This window comes from Gobio gobio (genome assembly GCF_949357685.1).
Source record: "Gobio gobio genome assembly, chromosome: 13".
Classification (NCBI taxonomy): domain Eukaryota; kingdom Metazoa; phylum Chordata; class Actinopteri; order Cypriniformes; family Gobionidae; genus Gobio; species Gobio gobio.
Window position 1 is genome coordinate 29,477,075 of NC_137106.1, and position 18,516 is coordinate 29,495,590.

At 38.0% G+C, this 18,516-nt stretch overlaps 1 protein-coding gene across 8 annotated transcripts in view; it reads right to left on the minus strand.

The window, feature by feature from the left end:
• Positions 1 to 1,308: 1,308 nt before the first annotated feature.
• The window catches only part of rgs7a (regulator of G protein signaling 7a), a 92,284-nt gene continuing 75,076 nt past the window's right edge, over positions 1,309 to 18,516 (minus strand). For 4 of the 8 annotated variants that reach the window (XM_079833112.1, XM_079833113.1, XM_079833111.1 and 1 more), the window contains 9 exons: positions 14,626 to 14,700; positions 14,165 to 14,263; positions 12,359 to 12,420; positions 8,796 to 8,906; positions 8,588 to 8,713; positions 8,276 to 8,462; positions 8,068 to 8,157; positions 6,064 to 6,103; positions 1,309 to 1,979 (listed from right to left, as the gene is read on the minus strand). In XM_079833112.1, coding sequence (XP_079689238.1) covers positions 6,083 to 6,103; positions 8,068 to 8,157; positions 8,276 to 8,462; positions 8,588 to 8,713; positions 8,796 to 8,906; positions 12,359 to 12,420; positions 14,165 to 14,263; positions 14,626 to 14,700 — 771 coding nt within the window. In that variant the 3' untranslated portion in view covers positions 1,309 to 1,979; positions 6,064 to 6,082. Of the gene's footprint in view, positions 1,980 to 6,063; positions 6,104 to 6,403; positions 6,458 to 8,067; positions 8,158 to 8,275; positions 8,463 to 8,587; positions 8,714 to 8,795; positions 8,907 to 12,358; positions 12,421 to 14,164; positions 14,264 to 14,625; positions 14,701 to 18,516 lie in introns of all 8 variants that reach the window. The other 4 variants (XM_079833108.1, XM_079833110.1, XM_079833107.1 and 1 more) reach the window with 3 other exon arrangements.

The following is an 18,516-nucleotide window of genomic DNA, read 5'->3' on the forward strand; positions in this document are numbered from 1 at the left end:
ATTGCAAAATGGTTTTATAAACAAGTTTTGACAGCACATCAAGGCAAGAAAAAGCAGATGTGTTATGTGGCCTAAAAAAGACAAAAGCTTTCAGATGCAAAATCATTAATCTTTCACTCTACAGTTTATCATTTTGAAGTTGAAATGTGTGTACCCATAAATCTTCAGTTGGCTTGGGATGTTACACAGTACTGACTGTTCTTTTCTTTGCTTATTCTGTCATTCGTTCTCCCATTCTGTTGTTTGTGTGGTTTTGAACTCATCTCTATTTGACCACAATAAGAATAACATCCCTCTCTTGTCCCTTTTATTTTTCTCTCAGACACACGCACACACACACACAATCCAGATAACTAGTGTACGAAGAACATGAAAACGCCCAAAAAGACATTTTACACATTGATCAGACACACACATACACTCATGTTTTGACATGTTCAGAGCTGACTGTTAGTGTTGGATCTGTTAGTTTGGACCTCAAGATTTAGTGCTGTTCTCACCAAACTGACCAAATAATCAAAAAGTAACTCAGAAAATGACCTGGTGGATGGAGCCATTGCCCTCTAGTGGTTAAAAAAGCAACAGCAATCACCTAATTATACAGTATATGTGGGTAACTTAAAGGGTTAGTTCACCCAAAAATGAAAATAATGTCATTTATTACTCACCCTCATGCCGTTCCACAGCCGTAAGACATCTTGTTCATCTTCGGAGCACAAATGAAGATATTATTGTGGAAATCCGATGGTTCAGTGAGGCCTGCATAGCCAGCAATGACATTTCCTCTCTCAAGAATCCATTAATGTACTAAAAACATATTTAAATCAGTTCGTGTGAGTACAGGGGTTCAATATTAATATTATAAAGCGATTAAATATATGCAAATCAAATGAACTAAAGTGCTAATGTTTAAAATGACCATGAGCTAAAAAGTACAAGACTGTCAATTTTATGTTATTATGGTGTGATTGTACAATTAAATTGTAATTATTATCCTGCTTCATAACTGGTATGTACAAAAAATTTGTAATAAGAAAATTATTAATCAAAGCCCCACCAAGTATCACCTAAATTCAGGGGATATTTGAGTGAATTCTGCAGTCACACTGTTTGCTTTTTGCCTTGTATTAGACTGTGAAAGTGACTGTGCCAATGGAATGAGTGCACGGCGCACTAGACTTAAACCTGCGTTCCTTTGGGAGCGCTACGGCCGTTAGAGTAAATGCTCTACCACGGCGTGACAGCTCTGACATCGTCATTAACAGCTTTATAGGTGGCATTGTGAAAGATAAATCACTGCATGGCTTTCAGATAACAGATCGACTTTAATACATTTTCAAGTAAAAGTGTTTACATATGGTATAAAAAATAAAGGAGGGAGCCAACAAAGAAGAACAGACGAGACAGATTGCAAGACCAGTCGCTTTCAGATATATCCCATGCGACTTCACATGTGCGATAAGCAAACGTGTGCTAAATCCTTTATAGTGCAATAAAATCAATGCAAAAAGAGATGAAAGGTGAGTAGGAAGAGATCATCTCTGTGTCTAAAGCTTCTCGATTTTACACAATGTGCCTACGCTGTTATATTTAACTGTGGTTTTTATGACTTAAAATTTTCTGGTTTTGACATCATTTGATCAGTCTACAGTTGGAGACAGTCCTGACAGACAAAAGAGGAGAGGAGAAGATCCTTTTCCCTTTTCCTCTTTTGAAAGACATTGCTGCATTTCCCAAATATTTGAAGTCCATGTCTAACTGTCTTAAAGACTGAAACTAGCAAGTAGCAAGTAGAAACTGACGTAAAAATTCAGTCTCTTGGACATGCATGTGATTTGGTCCGTTGTCCAGGGTGTCTGGGATCCGGACCAATCAGACAACAGAGATGAAGATGACAGTGTCCTCATCCTCGGTGGATTGTTTGAGGCTCAGCAAGATTGGACGACAGCAGGCAGCCTCTTCGATATCAGAGATTTCCCCTAAAACGCAAGACAAAAAGAACAGAGACAAAGACAAATTATTTTATACTGGATTGGGCAGTGACAACAGCTGACAAAACAATCTTTAAGCACGCTAAACAGAAAATCCCCTTTTAGTAAAATTAAATTATAGGGATAGTTCGCCCAAAAAAGAAAATTGCCATCATTTACTCGTCATTTTACTATGACATTTTATTACATTTATTCCATATTTACCATTCAAGAGTTTGGGATTGGTAAGATTTCTTAACGTTTTTGAAAGTCTCTTATGCTCACCAAGGCTGCATTTATTTGATCAAAAATACTGTCACTTTTGAACAATGAGTGAATGATGTTCAATAAAAGTATTCATTTCTTTAAAGGCACAATAATAGATATTTGGATTAAAATATCAAAAAACATTATCCAAAATGTTTTCAAGAATGTTTAAATCCAGAGAAATAAGCTATTTTAACCAGGACACGGTTCAAATGCGTCACCTATTAATGTATCTCATTAGCAATCGGTCCAGCGGCCTCGTTCCCATCCTGCTTCATACTACAGTAACATTAATAAAATTAAAAAAAAAAGCGATTCTGAGATTTGTTTCTAAACACATTATAAATGTTAGAAATGTATTGCTGAAACATGTTACAAAGACTGTGAACTGTGTAGTACTAAATTGTGGAGTTAGACCGTTAAACTGTTTTTTATCATTGCTGTGTTCAGGATTTTTTGGGCGGGGCTAAAACGGTGGCCCGATGACGCACTGGAGCCACTCATAGACCATAAAAAATTATGGACGTCGCGACTTCATTGGCTCCCGCTGAAGCAACTGAAGCCTCCGGAGGTCCGAATATGGTGCGGACATCTTGCGCAGATTTGGGGCCGAGTCTGTGCAGTAGCGATCTCGGGACCGGAATCTGCGCGGTAGAGAGCAGGAAGTCGAGGTGCGACATCAAAAGCCCGCCCACACTCTCACAGATGCAGAACAATTCATTATGTTGGTGTGAAATAAACAGTTATGGAAATTTAGAAAATAAAGCTATCTCCTCACAAAAATCCCGAAAAAAGTCTGTTAGTGCCTCAGTGACAACTTCATTCAGAGAAGCTGTCAATCTCAGCTGTCAATCATGACGTCACACCCCCATTTTTATAACATCAAATAACTAACTAAAACTAAACTTATTTAAAAAACAAACTCTTGAAATGAAATCATTGTGATAAAAACTGCCTTCAATGACAGAAACCAACTTTTAGAAAAAAATTATATGAAGTGTAATTTGATTGTTTAGTTTTAGGGGTGTAACGATTCGTTTTAACAACGATTCGATTCGTATCACGATTTGAGGTTGTCGATACGATTCAAGGACGATATTGGTTCATTTAGAACGATACGATCCGAAACGATTCAGTGACTTGAAATCGATTCAGTAACTTTTTAGCCAAAAATTGTGTGACTGAAATAAATATCTGGATACTGCTCAATGCAGGTGAAGTTTCCTAGATTCCTGTTGTTTCTTGTAAGGGAATCAGGTATCAATTAATTATGGATATAAACAAACAAGTAAACAACAATTAATGGCAAATGCATTCAAATTTTATTTGAATAAAGTGCAACCAACAGTTTAGGTTGAATTAAAAGGAAGTTAACCTTTTCTGCTCTCAATTTCAATTTTCAATACATTTTCAATAAAAGCACAGTAAGTGCAACCAACATTTCAACAGTAGGTTAACCTGCTACTTCTGCTTTTGTTTTCCAACATAAAAATATTACAATATTAGTATAAAAAATAAAGTGCAACTAACTTCTCTTCAGGTTTAATTAATAGTAGGTTTACCTGCTACTTTTGCTGTTGTTTTACAACATTAAAATAATACAAATACAATATTAATATCAAAAATAAAGTGCAACCAACATTTCTTCAGGTTGAATAAACTGGCTGAACCTGCTACTACTCTCAGTTTAATAAACAAACAATATTTAACAAAGATAAAATGTAACCAACTACTCTTCAATGACTCTACAGATTTCTTTTTCAAAAATATCAACATGATCTGACCGCAGAACACTTCTCTGTGCGTTCACTATGTCGCCAGCAGTACAAAAACTCGCTCTGCTGGCACACTGGTGTCAGGAATTCACAGGTAACATTTAGCAAGGGTTGAAAGTACAGGTAAAACGTTACTAACTTAGCTCTTTCTCCTGGTGGCTTGATAATTTCTCGCACGTTGGCTTCTCTGTCATCCGCCATGCTATGTTTTGTTTTCTTAGCGCTGCTGCTGGTGCGTGCGTTGCGATGATGTCACAGATAGGCAGACTTAATCGAGTAACGTTTAACGGCTTTATCATTAAAAGTGCTAAGAAAAAATATCCATATAAAGTCTGACGTGCTTAAATCCAATGCGTTATTTCCCATGATCGATACAATCGATTGATTACCCTTTAAAACGATGTTAGATCGATATATGTCGTCCGGAAGGCCATCTTGCCGAGCACAGATCGATGTAGTTAGATCATAGGAAAATAAATCGATACATCGATGTAGTAGATGAATCGTTACACCCCTATTTAGTTTGTCTCGTGTCCATTAGAAAACACTGAGGGGCGGGGTTAGGATCTATACTGGGACCAGCCACCTGGGGGCGATCGAGGCAAGGAGGCTTCAGTTTCTGAGAGGAGTGCTACAGGCAGTGTTGCCAAGTCTGCGGTTTTCCCGCAGAATTGGGCTACTTCAACACTGTTGCCGCGGGCTGTTTTTCATGTCCGCGGGTTGAAGCGACCCCAATTATGTGATATTTAGCCCCGGGAATGCGAATTTTAGTAGGCAACCATGCCAAAAAAATACATATTTTCCAAATGTGATTTTTACCGGAGAAGCCCCCCTGAAACGCGATTGGGCTTGTTTTGGGCTAGTTTTAAGTAGCAATTGGGCGGGTTTTGTTGTGAAAACCTTGGAGCCACTGTGCATATGGCCCCTCCCCCAACACTATCTTAACTGTTGCCACTGAGCCTGGCTCCTCCCCTAACACAATCATAACTAGAGCACATTCGCATCAGTTCGCCCACTCGATCGCCAGTTACTGTCAGTACCGTTAGTTACTACAGCCTACAACATACAAAACAGCTTACAAAACAAAAACGATGATATCAAGAAGAGGTGGATTCATTTTGTGAACAGCTACCTTGATGGAGAGCTGAGGATCACCACCAACACCTGCCTCTGCAGTGACTTTACACCGGATAGTTTTACAAACTTTCATCGGAGACCACTGGGATTCACTGATAATCCACTGCAGAATGGGGCGAACCGATTATCTCCCGCGCCGACCTTCATCCTCCCGTCCCGCCGACATCTGCTGCCGTCGTGAGCTGTACGTGAGTGTTGTCTTGTGTGCTAACGGCAGCTTTCCCGCAAGTGGGCGTGGTTTCAGCGCACACACCCCCAGTGTTTGAGAGCAGAGAATGCTGCTTATTTTTTCAAGATTTTGATGAGCTATTTCATTTACTATTTATTTTATTTGCTGATTTTTTTATGATTCAAATATGGCGGGGTGGTTAATAACACATTTGTCTGTGGTGTGACCAACTCAGAACACACATTTATTTTTGACTTTACAGGGACTTTAACACATTAGCTCATCTATGAATATGATTTCTGCTCGAGTCCCATCGGATTCCTTTCCACCAGACAACAAGACAACTCCCATGATTCTGTCAAATCAAGGCACCTTTGTTTTGAGTAAGTGACCTCCAGCGGCGAAAATTACATATTGTGCCTTTAAAATAAAAAAACTTTCTGACACCAAATTTATTTTAAGACTAGTGTACAGTATAAAACAGAATTATAAAATAGGAATATTAATGATTTGTATGATGCTTTGTGATATTTTTGTAGCTCAGCCTCCCCATTCGCCTTCATTGTATGGATGAAAGCAGCTTGGACATTCTAACTTCTTCATTTGTGTTGAATGGTAGAAAACAGATCTATATTTTCATTTCTGGGTGATCTTTTCCTTCAACAGAAATATCAGATGTATCCCAGACTACTCAGGCATATATGAACAGGAGCAACACATACAGGTCAAGGAGAAGCAGGGTTACCTGGAAGCAATGCCTTCCTTCAAAACAAGTTCTTACTTTTCTGTGGACAAGATAGAGAAAAGTGAACAGGTACACATTTTGGCAGCTGTTGAAACAGAATACCAAAATGCAAAATCATGCAGAGAGTGACAAACCACAGCTCAACACTTCATTTGAAGATGACACAAATAACAAGAAGAGAAGAGCTTGCTTAACCCTGTAGGTAATGTCATGACAACATGAATTAACGTGACATCACAAGGTTCAGGGGCGGGATAAAGAACCAGACAAGCTTCATCTGACCAGAGCTGCTGTCTGACTGGTCAGACATCACTGAGGGGGCGGGGCCACTACCACTTACCACATTACGAGTGAACTTTTCAAATGAGGTTCTGCGATCCTGTATGCTTCCCGACTTCAGTCAACAAGATAAAGAGTGAAAAAAGGGACTACAGCATGGTGTGTCTAAATATCTATATATGTGTATATCAAATATAATTAATATCTATTTCTGGTAATGTCTATTTGTGTCAATTCAAATGTATCAGATTTAAATCTTAAGCCCCGTTTCCACCGAAATGACCCGGAACAATTGTCCCAGAAAATTTTTTCCCTCAGACCTGCTGCTGTCTGTGTTTCCATCACGGTCTAAAGTACCGTGAACATTAGTCCATTGACGTAGGACTGCACGCAACTTTCCAGTTCCCACTGGATGTCGTCCTCTGCATATAAATGTAATAAAGCCTGAACCTTGTCGCCATCCATCGGTCGTATTTTTTAAACTCCATTGTTGATTCAAAAAGCAAACAACGCACGCAGTGCACCGCACCGCAACGGACATAAAAAAATGGTGGTTGGTAAAATGCTGCATGGAGTCAACCAATCAAAATGCTGCGTGAACTCAACCAAACGGCAAGTCCCACCCCCAAAAGTTCCTGAATTTTGAAAAGGTACTACCTCGTGAACAGGGACGTTATGGGGGGGAAATTTTTACCCGGAACTTTATTTAGACCCTGGTTCCTGCGGTCGAAACACACCGAGTACCACCCCAAAGTCCCTAGTTCCTGGGGAAAGTTCCTGCGATGGAAACGCGGCTTTAGTTATTTCCACAGATTGTCTCTTTCTGGAGCTGTTGCACAACTAATTCATTATTGAAACTGGTTTCTAATAAATATAATATTCCCCCAAATAATAATACTTTCCTTTCACTGCTGGCATTAATATAACAATCATAATTGCAACAAACTAATTCACATCATCCTATCATAACCCTAATCTCAAAATACACATTTTGCTATTCTAGGCATGTTCTTGCATTCAAAAACAGCCGGAAGAGAGTAACAGAGTGGAACAGAATACAGGGACTCGCTATTTTTCAAGTAATAACATGTTAAATGCAATGCAAATAAAACAAACAAACAACACACTTCTACACAAATGACTTCTACATTCAATGATTTATGAATCTGACACAAAAATATACAGTTTGAGCTTTTCTCAGCAAATACTTCTATACAAGATTAATTTCACATGCAATATGATTCAAAAGTTTGGGGTCAGTTAGATTTGTATTATTATTTGAAAGACGTTAATACTTTACTGATGTCTGACAGGAAAGACATATATAATGTTACAAAATATTTATATTTCAAATAAATGCTGTTCTTTTAAAATCTCTATTCATCAGTTGATTCATCATTGATGCATTTTTTTTTCTTGAGTAACAAACCAGCTTATTAGAATGATTTCTGAAGGACTGGAGTAATGACTGCTGAAAATTCAGCTTTGCCATCACATGCATAAATTACATTTTAAAATAGGAAACAGTTATTTTAAATAATAGTAATATTTCAGAATATTGCCGTTTACAGTATTTTTAATCAAATAAATGAGAAACTTACTGACCCAAACTTTTGAACGGTAGTACATTAACCAATCAGGGCATGTAGATGCAGTCTTAAAGTATCCCAGATGAGTTATTTTATACTTATTGTGACTTAAGTCAAATTGCTTAAAACATTTTACCTTTTTCTTAGCCTGCAGAAGTTCCTGGTAGGCACTGGATCTAATGAAACGACTGTAAGAGTCACTCTTCATCAGCTTATAGATGTGTTCCTGCGCGGCACACATATACATGTTTATATGGCTTGTTTTCATCAATTTTTCAAAAATTGAAAAGCCAGAAAAAAACTGTAGTACACTGTGGCAGCTGCTAAAAACGAATACTCCTCACCTGTGCATCCTCAAAAGCGTATCGTCCAGGGTCTTTGATGTTCTGTGTGGTTTTGTCGTAGCTCTTCGAGTCAACATTGATGGCACTGGGGGCTCCAGGAGCCAAAAACTCCTCCCAGATCTCCTGCACCCGTGTTGGCACCTCACGGATCGGCCTCCTCTTTAACTCCTGCGCTGCCAACCAGAATCTGAGTTTTGGATGACAAAAGACAATCAATTAGCAGAATACATGCAGCAAAAGTAGTTTCTCAGTGGAAGAGCTGGCTGCGTTATTCGTCACCCACCAGCAGGGGGCATGAAAGTGTAGGTGTACCTAAGGTTTTCTGAGCTGAATTCAGACTCCAGGAACTTGAGAAACTGCTCTCTCCCAATGGGATCTTTCAACACTTCGTCGATTCTAAAACCCCAACGTCTAACTCTAGTCTGACCAGGTTCCTTACTGTTTCAACACACACAAAAACACATTATACATACACCCATCAGTAAAAACATTAATATTAGTGTGTATTTTTGAAACAGACCTGCCCTCCACCTCCCAGAACGTTGTGTCATCTGATATCCAGGGGTTGGAGGGATCAGGAGTGGACAGGAACGGGTCATAGTCTGAATACTGCTCAGTATAACTCAGCAAACTACAAGACATTCACAAAAACAGGGTTAGGGATAAAAGAGAGGAAGACAGAGCATACCAAAAGATCTTAATTTATTTTCTTAATATTTCTCTTGCGGCCCATACATAGTGAAAAATTTTTGAAGTATTTTGTGTTAAACAAAATACTGTGACCTATAGTTATGCCAGTGAAGAAGTCTTAAACCTCAGACAATTATTCACTACACAATGTGAAAGTAAAATCTGAGTTAGCTTTTGACATCTGACACTGCATCAATGGCGCATATTCTCTCAAAAACGATGAGAGCTGCATCTACTGCAACATGTGCTGATAACGGTATATAATTCATATTCTTAATATTTCTATTGCGGCCCATGCATAGTGAAAAAAATAGGAGAATCTTCTGAAAGTATTTCTCAAGCTGTTTTTGAAATGAGTAAGCTAATCAAACATCTTTTATGTTTGCAAATTAATTGTTATATTAAATTAATAACGAAAGTAGCCTAATAATAATAATAATAATAATAATAATAATAATAATTTAATACATTCATTGGAAATGCCAAAATCCTCTTGATATGGCGATAGCTGATGCTTTTGATGATATCTCTGGCTATCGTCAATATACAATATCATTGTCTATCCGCACAGTGGTGACAAATCAGGTTCTCCCTCGAAATCGGGTCTCTGTTAGGACCCCAAGCAATTAAATTGGCTCAAAAAGCACAAAATTTTGTTTTTATTGTGACTGTACACAAATAAAAGTAGAAACTTAACAGATTATAATGATGAATAACACTTGCCTGAATGAGAAAAATCGAGTTATTTGAGTCTCTTTGGCACTGATAAGAAAAAAGTCACGCCGGTGCGATCATCGACCTCTAGGGGTTAATAGGGTACTCTCTTCAGCGCCTGATTACAATACCTACAAAATCAGGTTATGATAAAGGTTGTTTGAACTTATGACCATTAATGTCTGTATAAATTCGCTTACGTACTAGCATAACGGGGCGTTTTCTCCGAGGAGGCAAGAGAGGCAGTGCCTACTCAAAAAATTGGATGAGAAAATAATCCATTCTGTTAAAATGTGACAGTAAAAAGTATATAAATCACTCGTTTTTAGTAACTGTAGTAACTGCTAAACCAGCGGGTAAAGATACAGCGGGAGTCAGCATCTCTCTTGCCTCCCCTGAGCCTACTTTGTTTTAACAGACCCTCTAAAGCGTGCGGTGGATTTGGTGGGAGGTAATTGAAAATGAATTGGGGAAAGTCACACGAGAGGAGGCAATGCCTCTGTCATGCTATGATTGGATATGACTAGTTATGTTTGGTTTGTGCGATAAATCCCAGCGAATCAGTAATGATGTTAATAGGAAGACTAATTCAAAAGTTAAAAACTCATTAAAGATATCATTAAAGCTTGGAAAAATTGTCTGTGACCAGTGTTTAATGATCTTGATGAAGTTGAAAATTAAAAACAACAGCTGAACATTAGTTCAAATCAAATATATTGTTTAAATTGTTACTGCCTTTAGTTATTTTGGAATAAATGAAAAAATGCCATGTCATGCCAATGCTAACTTAATGAGATTTATTCTTGGTTTTAATAAAACGAACATTAATTAGATAGAATAGTTAATGAATACAAAATAGAATTGCATTTGGTTTCTTGTAGTTCTTGGAGCTTGTAATGTCAATGTTGTAATTTTACAACACTGGGAGAAAGGGGTAGCAAAATTTGCCTGTGCACATTGCATATATTACATGGATGACATGTAGCTACTTCTCACCTGTTCCATGTTAAGTAAATACTAATATAAACAATGTTTTGATCATTTACAAGTTCTTTGTTACAATTTGGAGTTTTAATCAACATTTAATTATTAAAGAAGTTCAAGTTGAATGTAGGAATAAATAATTTCTTTGAGAATTTGAAAGTATTTGTGTAGTAATATTTGAAACTATATGTCTTATATCATTTATAAAACATACTTAACTGGTCCTGTTTTCTTTTATGGGCTTTGTTTACCCAAATATCTGCTTCCTGCATGAGGGACAGGTGATAATGTCCGGAAATGTGGGGGGTAATAGTGCTATTAGCATGATAGTAGAGGGCACAATAAGCTAGCCAGACTGTATTGTGCGAATTCGGTGGAACGTGTGAATTCTTTAAGTGTGTATCATTGGGATATGGAAAATAACCAGTGTTTTTTTGTTTTCCATTTCAGAATGCCACCAGCCAGGAAAGACCGTATTATCAACAAAGTGTATCATGTCATTGATGGCATCCAAAATGGGAACAGTGATTTTGAAATGGATTCTGATACAAGTTAAAAAGATTAATGTGGAGATGCCTGTGAACTGGAAAAGTAAAATAAACAACCCATTGACCACCCGTCTGATGATTATGTGGACATCATGCCAACAAAATCAAGTCACTCAAGAACACAGACCATGCCCTGTGACAGGTATCCCTGGCATATAAAGGATTTTATCAGTCCCAACCCTGATTTTTCAGGTCAGGATATCACTAATGATGCCGAGCTTAATACTACTGGAGTATTTCGGAAAGTTTGTGTCAGAAGATATGAAGAAAATAGAGGACGCTGCAGACACTGTGGTAAAGGCTACACCAACACACTTTGCAGCAAGTGCAATGTCCACCTCTGCTTCTTAGAGGACAAGAACTGCCTTTGGGACTATCATAACTGAATATGGCTATGAACATAGCTAAATCACATAAATGCCAAAGTTTAAATTCAGTTCATCATGTTTTGTAAATACAATCTGAACATATTTTTTTTAAATAAAAATATGACGTCCAATAATTAATATTGTGTGCTTATTAGTGTAAACATCTACTAATATAATCATTACACCCTGCAAATGAACCCTTAATGTTCTCTACATTTATTCAGACAATAAATGTTTTTAAATGCAAAACAATTGTTTTTCTATATTCAGGCCTTAGCCTTGTGGAAAGCCTTCTCAGAAGAGTCAAAGCTGTTATGCTTATCAGTGTCTTTATACACAATGTAACATTACAATGATTGTAAACAATTAATATAACCCTGATCCCAGGTATTTTAGTTAAAATTTATTATTTGCCTGTTACATGCATTACTTATTTGTAAAAGTAACATGGTTACTTGGTTGTTAAAGTGTGCATTTAACGCACGCTACTTGTAAGTTGTTACCTTCAACACTGATGGACATTTTATATTTTGGTCTAAAATTGATTTTAGCTAGTTTGCAAGTTCGCAAATCTTAGAAATTCAAGATGTTGTGGCATCCTAATAGACCCATTGATCTCACAAAGTATATTTGAGGACGAGACACAGAAACATGTTTTGTCAGCATGAGTAATATCTACACAGACTATTAAAAAGATCGATAAGAAAATGTTTAAGCACTGTAGAATAATGAAGACCCGAGGATCGATCACAGCACAGTTCTCTCTCTATCTGACTTACCTCTCTGCAACTTTGGACATTTTCAATCGATGTCGGTCTAACTGTGCTTGCCGAAACTTGATCTGGAAAGACAATAGTTGTAATAGTCAGGGTGAGTGTATGAGGGTATTTGTGTGTGTGAAAATAGGAGGCAAATATAGCCATGGATGAACTAAAATTTGCAGTTTTCCACACAGCTGCTGAAAAAAATTGCCAAAGTTGGTTAGCTGTTCTCCCAGTCAGGCCAAGCTGGTTAGGCTGATCACTTCTGAACAGGGGCCAGGTCATCAAAATGAGCCCAATGGCCAGCCAAAAGTAGCCCAAAAAAGAAAATGTGATTTTCTCCATCAGGCAGCCAAATTCTCCACTGAATTTGTATGTCTGGGGGGTGTTTTGGGGGTGTTGGAGCACTGAAATTGTACTTATGGGCAGTGTTGGGGGTAATGCATTACAAGTAACTTGAGTTACGTAATCAGATTACTTTTTCAAGTAACTAGTAAAGTAACACATTACTTTTCAAATTTACAAATATCTGAGTTACTTTTTCACATTTCTTTGACTGACAGCTCTCCTGTCCCCATGTTGAGAAAAATCTAGAGTAAGTGCAGAGTTGTGTGTAAACTATTATTGTAGTTCTAGACTAAATGTGAGCATTTATTCATCTCACTTGCACAATAAAGATTCAGTACTCCTCAAAAAGAATAAAATCAGTCAAATGCAAAATCAGAGTACTATGCAAACCTCCAATAATTAAATGTTAAATAAAACAAATATTTGTATGGATTTAATCTACCTTTATTGACCAATGTCTTGCTGCTAACCTTCGATGATTCAGTTAAACCATGAGCAGAGCTGCGCCCCTCTACTGTTCATGCGTGAATTTGCATTTTTACCTCAGTCTGAGGCTTGTTATTTCAATTTTGATTTGAAGAGGTCTTTACATTTGCACAAAAATAGAACTTTTTTAAAAAACAACAACAACAAAAACAAGCCCAGCACAGGTGAGAAAAAGTAATGCAAAAGTAATGCAAAAGTAACGTAACGCATTACTTTTCTTAAAAAGTAACTAAGTAACTCAATTAGTTACTTTTTAAGGGAGTAATGCAATATTGGAATGCATTACTTTTCAAAGTAACTTTCCCCAACACTGCTTACGGGGGTGGAAATCAACCTGTGGAATTTTTTTTTTACCCACAGCAACAACCACAGGAAAACCGTGGACTTGGCAACACTGGTTCTGAAGGTTTAAAATGCTTTGGGCACTTTTTTTTATAGAGCCTCGCACATGTCATGAAGAAAAAAATATCTTGTAGCCATGAATTAGGAATTTGTTCTCACAACTTATTAATTCATGGCCATGTGTTATATATGTATTCCCTCATTTAAGTTAAACGGGGGCCACATTGTACTAATATCGCCTTATTTTAATTTAGTAAAATCGTGGTAAACACCAGCTTGGCTAGGCTGGGAGTCCAGATAGACCATCTTAAACCAACTAAGACCAGGAAACCAGCTGATTTTAAGAGAAACTTTAACAGAAGAAACATGCTTACAAATCAGTTAAAAACTATTTAAATAAAAATACGAAAAACAAAACGGCATATCAAATATGTAAAGAAAGCATAATATTCTTAGTTTCAACTTAAAACTTTGAGTTATTTGTCATTATGGTAATTCTGTTAATGACCTGGACACAAGTCAGGGACAAAAATTCAACTTGAATGACTGGTTGAATCTGGTTATCAAATAGAATACAATTAATTCAAATTCAAAAATGTTACAAATAAGCACTCTGCCTATAAACACACGCAACCAATCAGGCGTTACCTGTTCCTGAAGCTCTTCCTCGGTTGGTTGTTTGGCCTCAGCGGCTGGTGTGTGGGTGGGGCTGTGGCTGCGAATGTCATTCTGAAGGCCGTACACAGACTGTGAAAATCATCGGAATAATTTATTTATAAAAATGTCAATCAGTTTTTAGATATTTCTGTGTGATTGCATCAGAGACTGGGGATTTCACATGGAGAGCTGTGCGATTGTTGAGGTGAGCTGTTCTTGATTGGTAAAGTGTTGGATTGTGTGAGGCTGTCTGATTGGTGGATTGATTTAAGTCTGATTTAGTATTCTGATTGGCTCACTGGTTGATTCATTTGTCAAATGCAAAGGTTCAATAATATAATGAGTGGAATAACTGCTTTAGTGATTAGTCACATGGTTCAGGACATTAAAAGCTGAAGTAATTTGATTAAATGCTGAATTTCCCGCAGTGTTAGTGGGTTTTATTGCATCACCTTTCTTGTTTTGTGAGGGTTCTTCATTCTGGATGATTTCTTTATGTCCACTTCTGTAGTGTTCACACACCCTGGCTGAAACACACACACACACACACACACACACACACACGTTGTGTTTTCATGTTTAATGGGGACTTTGATTTTTGATAATGATTTTTATACTATATAAACTGTATATTCTATCCCCTTACACTAACCCTACCCATCACAGAAAACGTTCTGCATTTTTTAATTTTCAATAAACATAATTTAGTATGATTTATAAGCTGCTTTCCTTATGGACAAGGAATGCCATCTTTGTGGGGGACATTTTGTCCCCATAATGTAGAGTTACCAGGATCACACACACACAAACACACATTGTCAATATAACTCAATTCTCTAGATGACCTATAGTTTATGGTTGCCAGGCAGCCATGTTGCTCTGACCACCTGACGCTGTGCACCTTAGCTGCAAACTCCCTCCTGTTTTGGGAAACTGAGGTGATTTTAAAAGGCATGGAATTGTCGGTCAAACAATTTCCTGATGGTTGGACTATATTCTCATAAAGGACTGTTTCTACACTCCTATATATGTCCAAGCCTCAAATGTATGTTGGGGAGAGAGAGAGAGAGAGAGAGAGAGAGACACAATATGCTTAGAGTTCTGTAATAAGCCCCATTTGAACCAACACTGGCTAAATATGGACACGAACTGCAGCATCTCGCTATTGCATGTCAGCTTGAAAGATCAAGCCAAGTTAGCATGAAATTGCTAATGAGAAAGATCAGCACAGTGTAATTGAGGGAGAAATTGCTGCTTCCTTCAAAACAAACAGCTCCATGCACACAAGGAATAAAGCAATACACAGTGATTCACACATACAGACACTCAAAACACATGGACTGTTACAATAATAATAATACTGTCAAATATATATTCTTCATAACTATTTAAGAAAAATCTAACAAAATACATAATAACTAGAATTACTACTTTAGTATTTGTAATAACATCATAGTAATGACAGGCTCTACACTTTCAGTTGTTAGATTACAACTGTATATATACAGTGGGGGGAACAAGTATTTGATACACTGCCGTTTTGCAGGTTTGCCCACTTACAAAGCATGTAGAAGTCTGTAATTTTATCATAGGTACACTTCAACTGTGAGTGACGGAATCTAAAACAAAAATCCGGAAAATCACATTGTATGATTTTTTATAATTAATTTGCATTTTATTGCATGACATAAGTCATAAAGCAGAACTTAATATTTGGTACAGAAACCTTTGTTTGCAATTACAGAGATCATACGTTTCCTGTAGTTCTTGACCAGGTTTGCACACACTGTAGCAGAGATTTTGGCCCACTCCTCCATACAGACCTTCTCCAGATCCTTTTTACTCATCCTTCTTCTTCCTCCAAACACGGCGAGTAGAGTTTAGACCAAAAAGCACTATTTTGGTCTCATCAAACCACATGACCTTTACAACCACATGTGCTGGCTTGAGCTGGGGGACCTTGCATGCGCTGCAGGATTTTATTCCATGACGGCGTACTGTGTTACAAATGATTTTCTTTGAGACTGTGGTCCCAGCTCTCTTCAGGTCATTGGCCAGGTCCTGCCATGTAGTTCTAGGCTGATCCCTCACCTTCCTAATGATCATTGATGCCCCACGAGGTGAGATATTGCATGGTGCCCCAGACCGAGGGAAATTGACCGTCATCTTGAACTTCTTCCATTCTCTAATAATTGCGGCAACAGTTGTTACCTTCTCACCAAGCTGCTTGCCTATTGTCCTATAGCCCATCTCAGCCTTGTGCAGGTCTACAATTTTATCCCTGATGTCCTTACACAGCTCTCTGGTCTTGGCCATTGTGGAGAGGTTGGAGTCTGTTTGATTAAGTGTGTAACGATAACAGGTAACGAGTTCAAACAGGTGCAGTTAATACAGGTAATGAGTGGAGAACAGGAGGGCTTCTTAAAGAAAAACTAACAGGTCTGTGAGAGCCGGAATTCTTACTGGTTGTTAGGTGATCAAATATGATCTTATGTCATGCAATAAAATGCAAATTAATTATTTAAAAATCCTACAATCTGGATCTCTCACAGTTGAAGTGTACCTATGATAAAAATTACAGACTTCTACATGCTTTTTAAGTAGGAAAACCCGCAAAATCGGCAGTGTATCAAATACTTGTTCTCCCCACTGTATATATGACTGATATAGTGTATATACCATGGTATGTCTGAATACTTGATTCTGATTGGCTGGAAGGTGTGCAATACAACTGTTTAATGCACAGGAAGCTCCAAGTCAGTTTAATCACTGTTCTATTATTAATATATGAATGTGCTGTTTTCAGTGAAGCATACACACACACACACACACACACACACAAGCGGAGATCGTGCAGCTCACACACAGAAACATTTAGGAGCACAGAAACTTATCAACGCTGCCCGCGACATTTACTTCGCTTCATTACTGAATCGCTACATTATATTTCTCTGCAACAAGGGAGTTACATCACTATTAAACTCACAGCTTCGATGTTAAAGGGGTCATGAACTGGCTTTTTTATTTTTTTATACTGTTGTCTGAGGCCAACTTATGACGTTTGCGTGGTTTTTACATTCAAAACCATCATAATGAATAAGTAATAAGCTATTTTCTACCCTGGTTTTGAGGCTCTCTCTAGAAACACTGGGTTTTGATGGGCGTGCCGCACTGAAAACTTGGAAGTAAATGCCCACGGCTAGGATTGGATAACAGTTTTGCATATTTAATGAGCTTCAGCTCCCCTGTGAGTAGGCTACTCGAGGAATTGTTTTGAAAGCCTGTGAGAAACACCAACCGAAATGATTCGTCCCACAGGGCTCGCAAAATATCTTTATCAAACAAACACAATGATTTATCTCTCATCCATTTGATGAGAATGTTTGGAATGATTGATTGGAATGTTATTTATTTATTACTTGGCCCACCCGATCGGTGGATATAAGCGTGAACCGTGCATCACACACACAAACACACACACACACACACACACACACACACACACACACACACACACACACACACACACACACACACACACACACACACACACACACACACACACACACACACACACACACACACACACACACACACACACACACACACACACACACACACACACACACACACACACACACACACACACACACACACACACACACACTCACACACACACACACACACACACACACACACACACACACACACACACACACACACACACACGAGAGTGCGCGCGGCAAGTACGTCGCAGACTGCATGATCAAAACTTCAGCGATTGTATTTTTCCTTCAAATATCAAGTCAAGAGAGTGAATAACGCACACATAGCCCCGGGACGTTGGGCTTTGCAAGCCCTGGCCCATAATGTTACATGTCCGAGTCTGATCCCGATTCGCAATGAACAAACAACACCACAAATAAAGGACTCTTCAGCCTTTGACAGCGTGCTAATGTTCAGTTAGACACGTACACATAATCAATAGATATCAAACGATCTGTAACAATGCAATACTGTCACATGTAAAAAACATTTTTACTCACATAAGTGTGGTTAATCTCATCCTGTCTCCAAATCCAGTCTCTTGTTTACAAACAAATCCGGTGAAATGAAAGAACAGACGCGCAAGTTCATCCATGCATTCATAATATTGGAATCTGAATGAAGCTTATGCGGTATGTTTAGAAATTCGATGCGGTTTATCTCCATGTAGGCCTCTGGCGTAATAGCCTGGCATATTCTGAGATCGATCGTTTGCTGGGCCTGGTGTCAATAAAAGCTTTTCTTTGACTAACAAGGAAGTTTTCAGCTCTGAAACTTACAGGATATTCTTATATTAC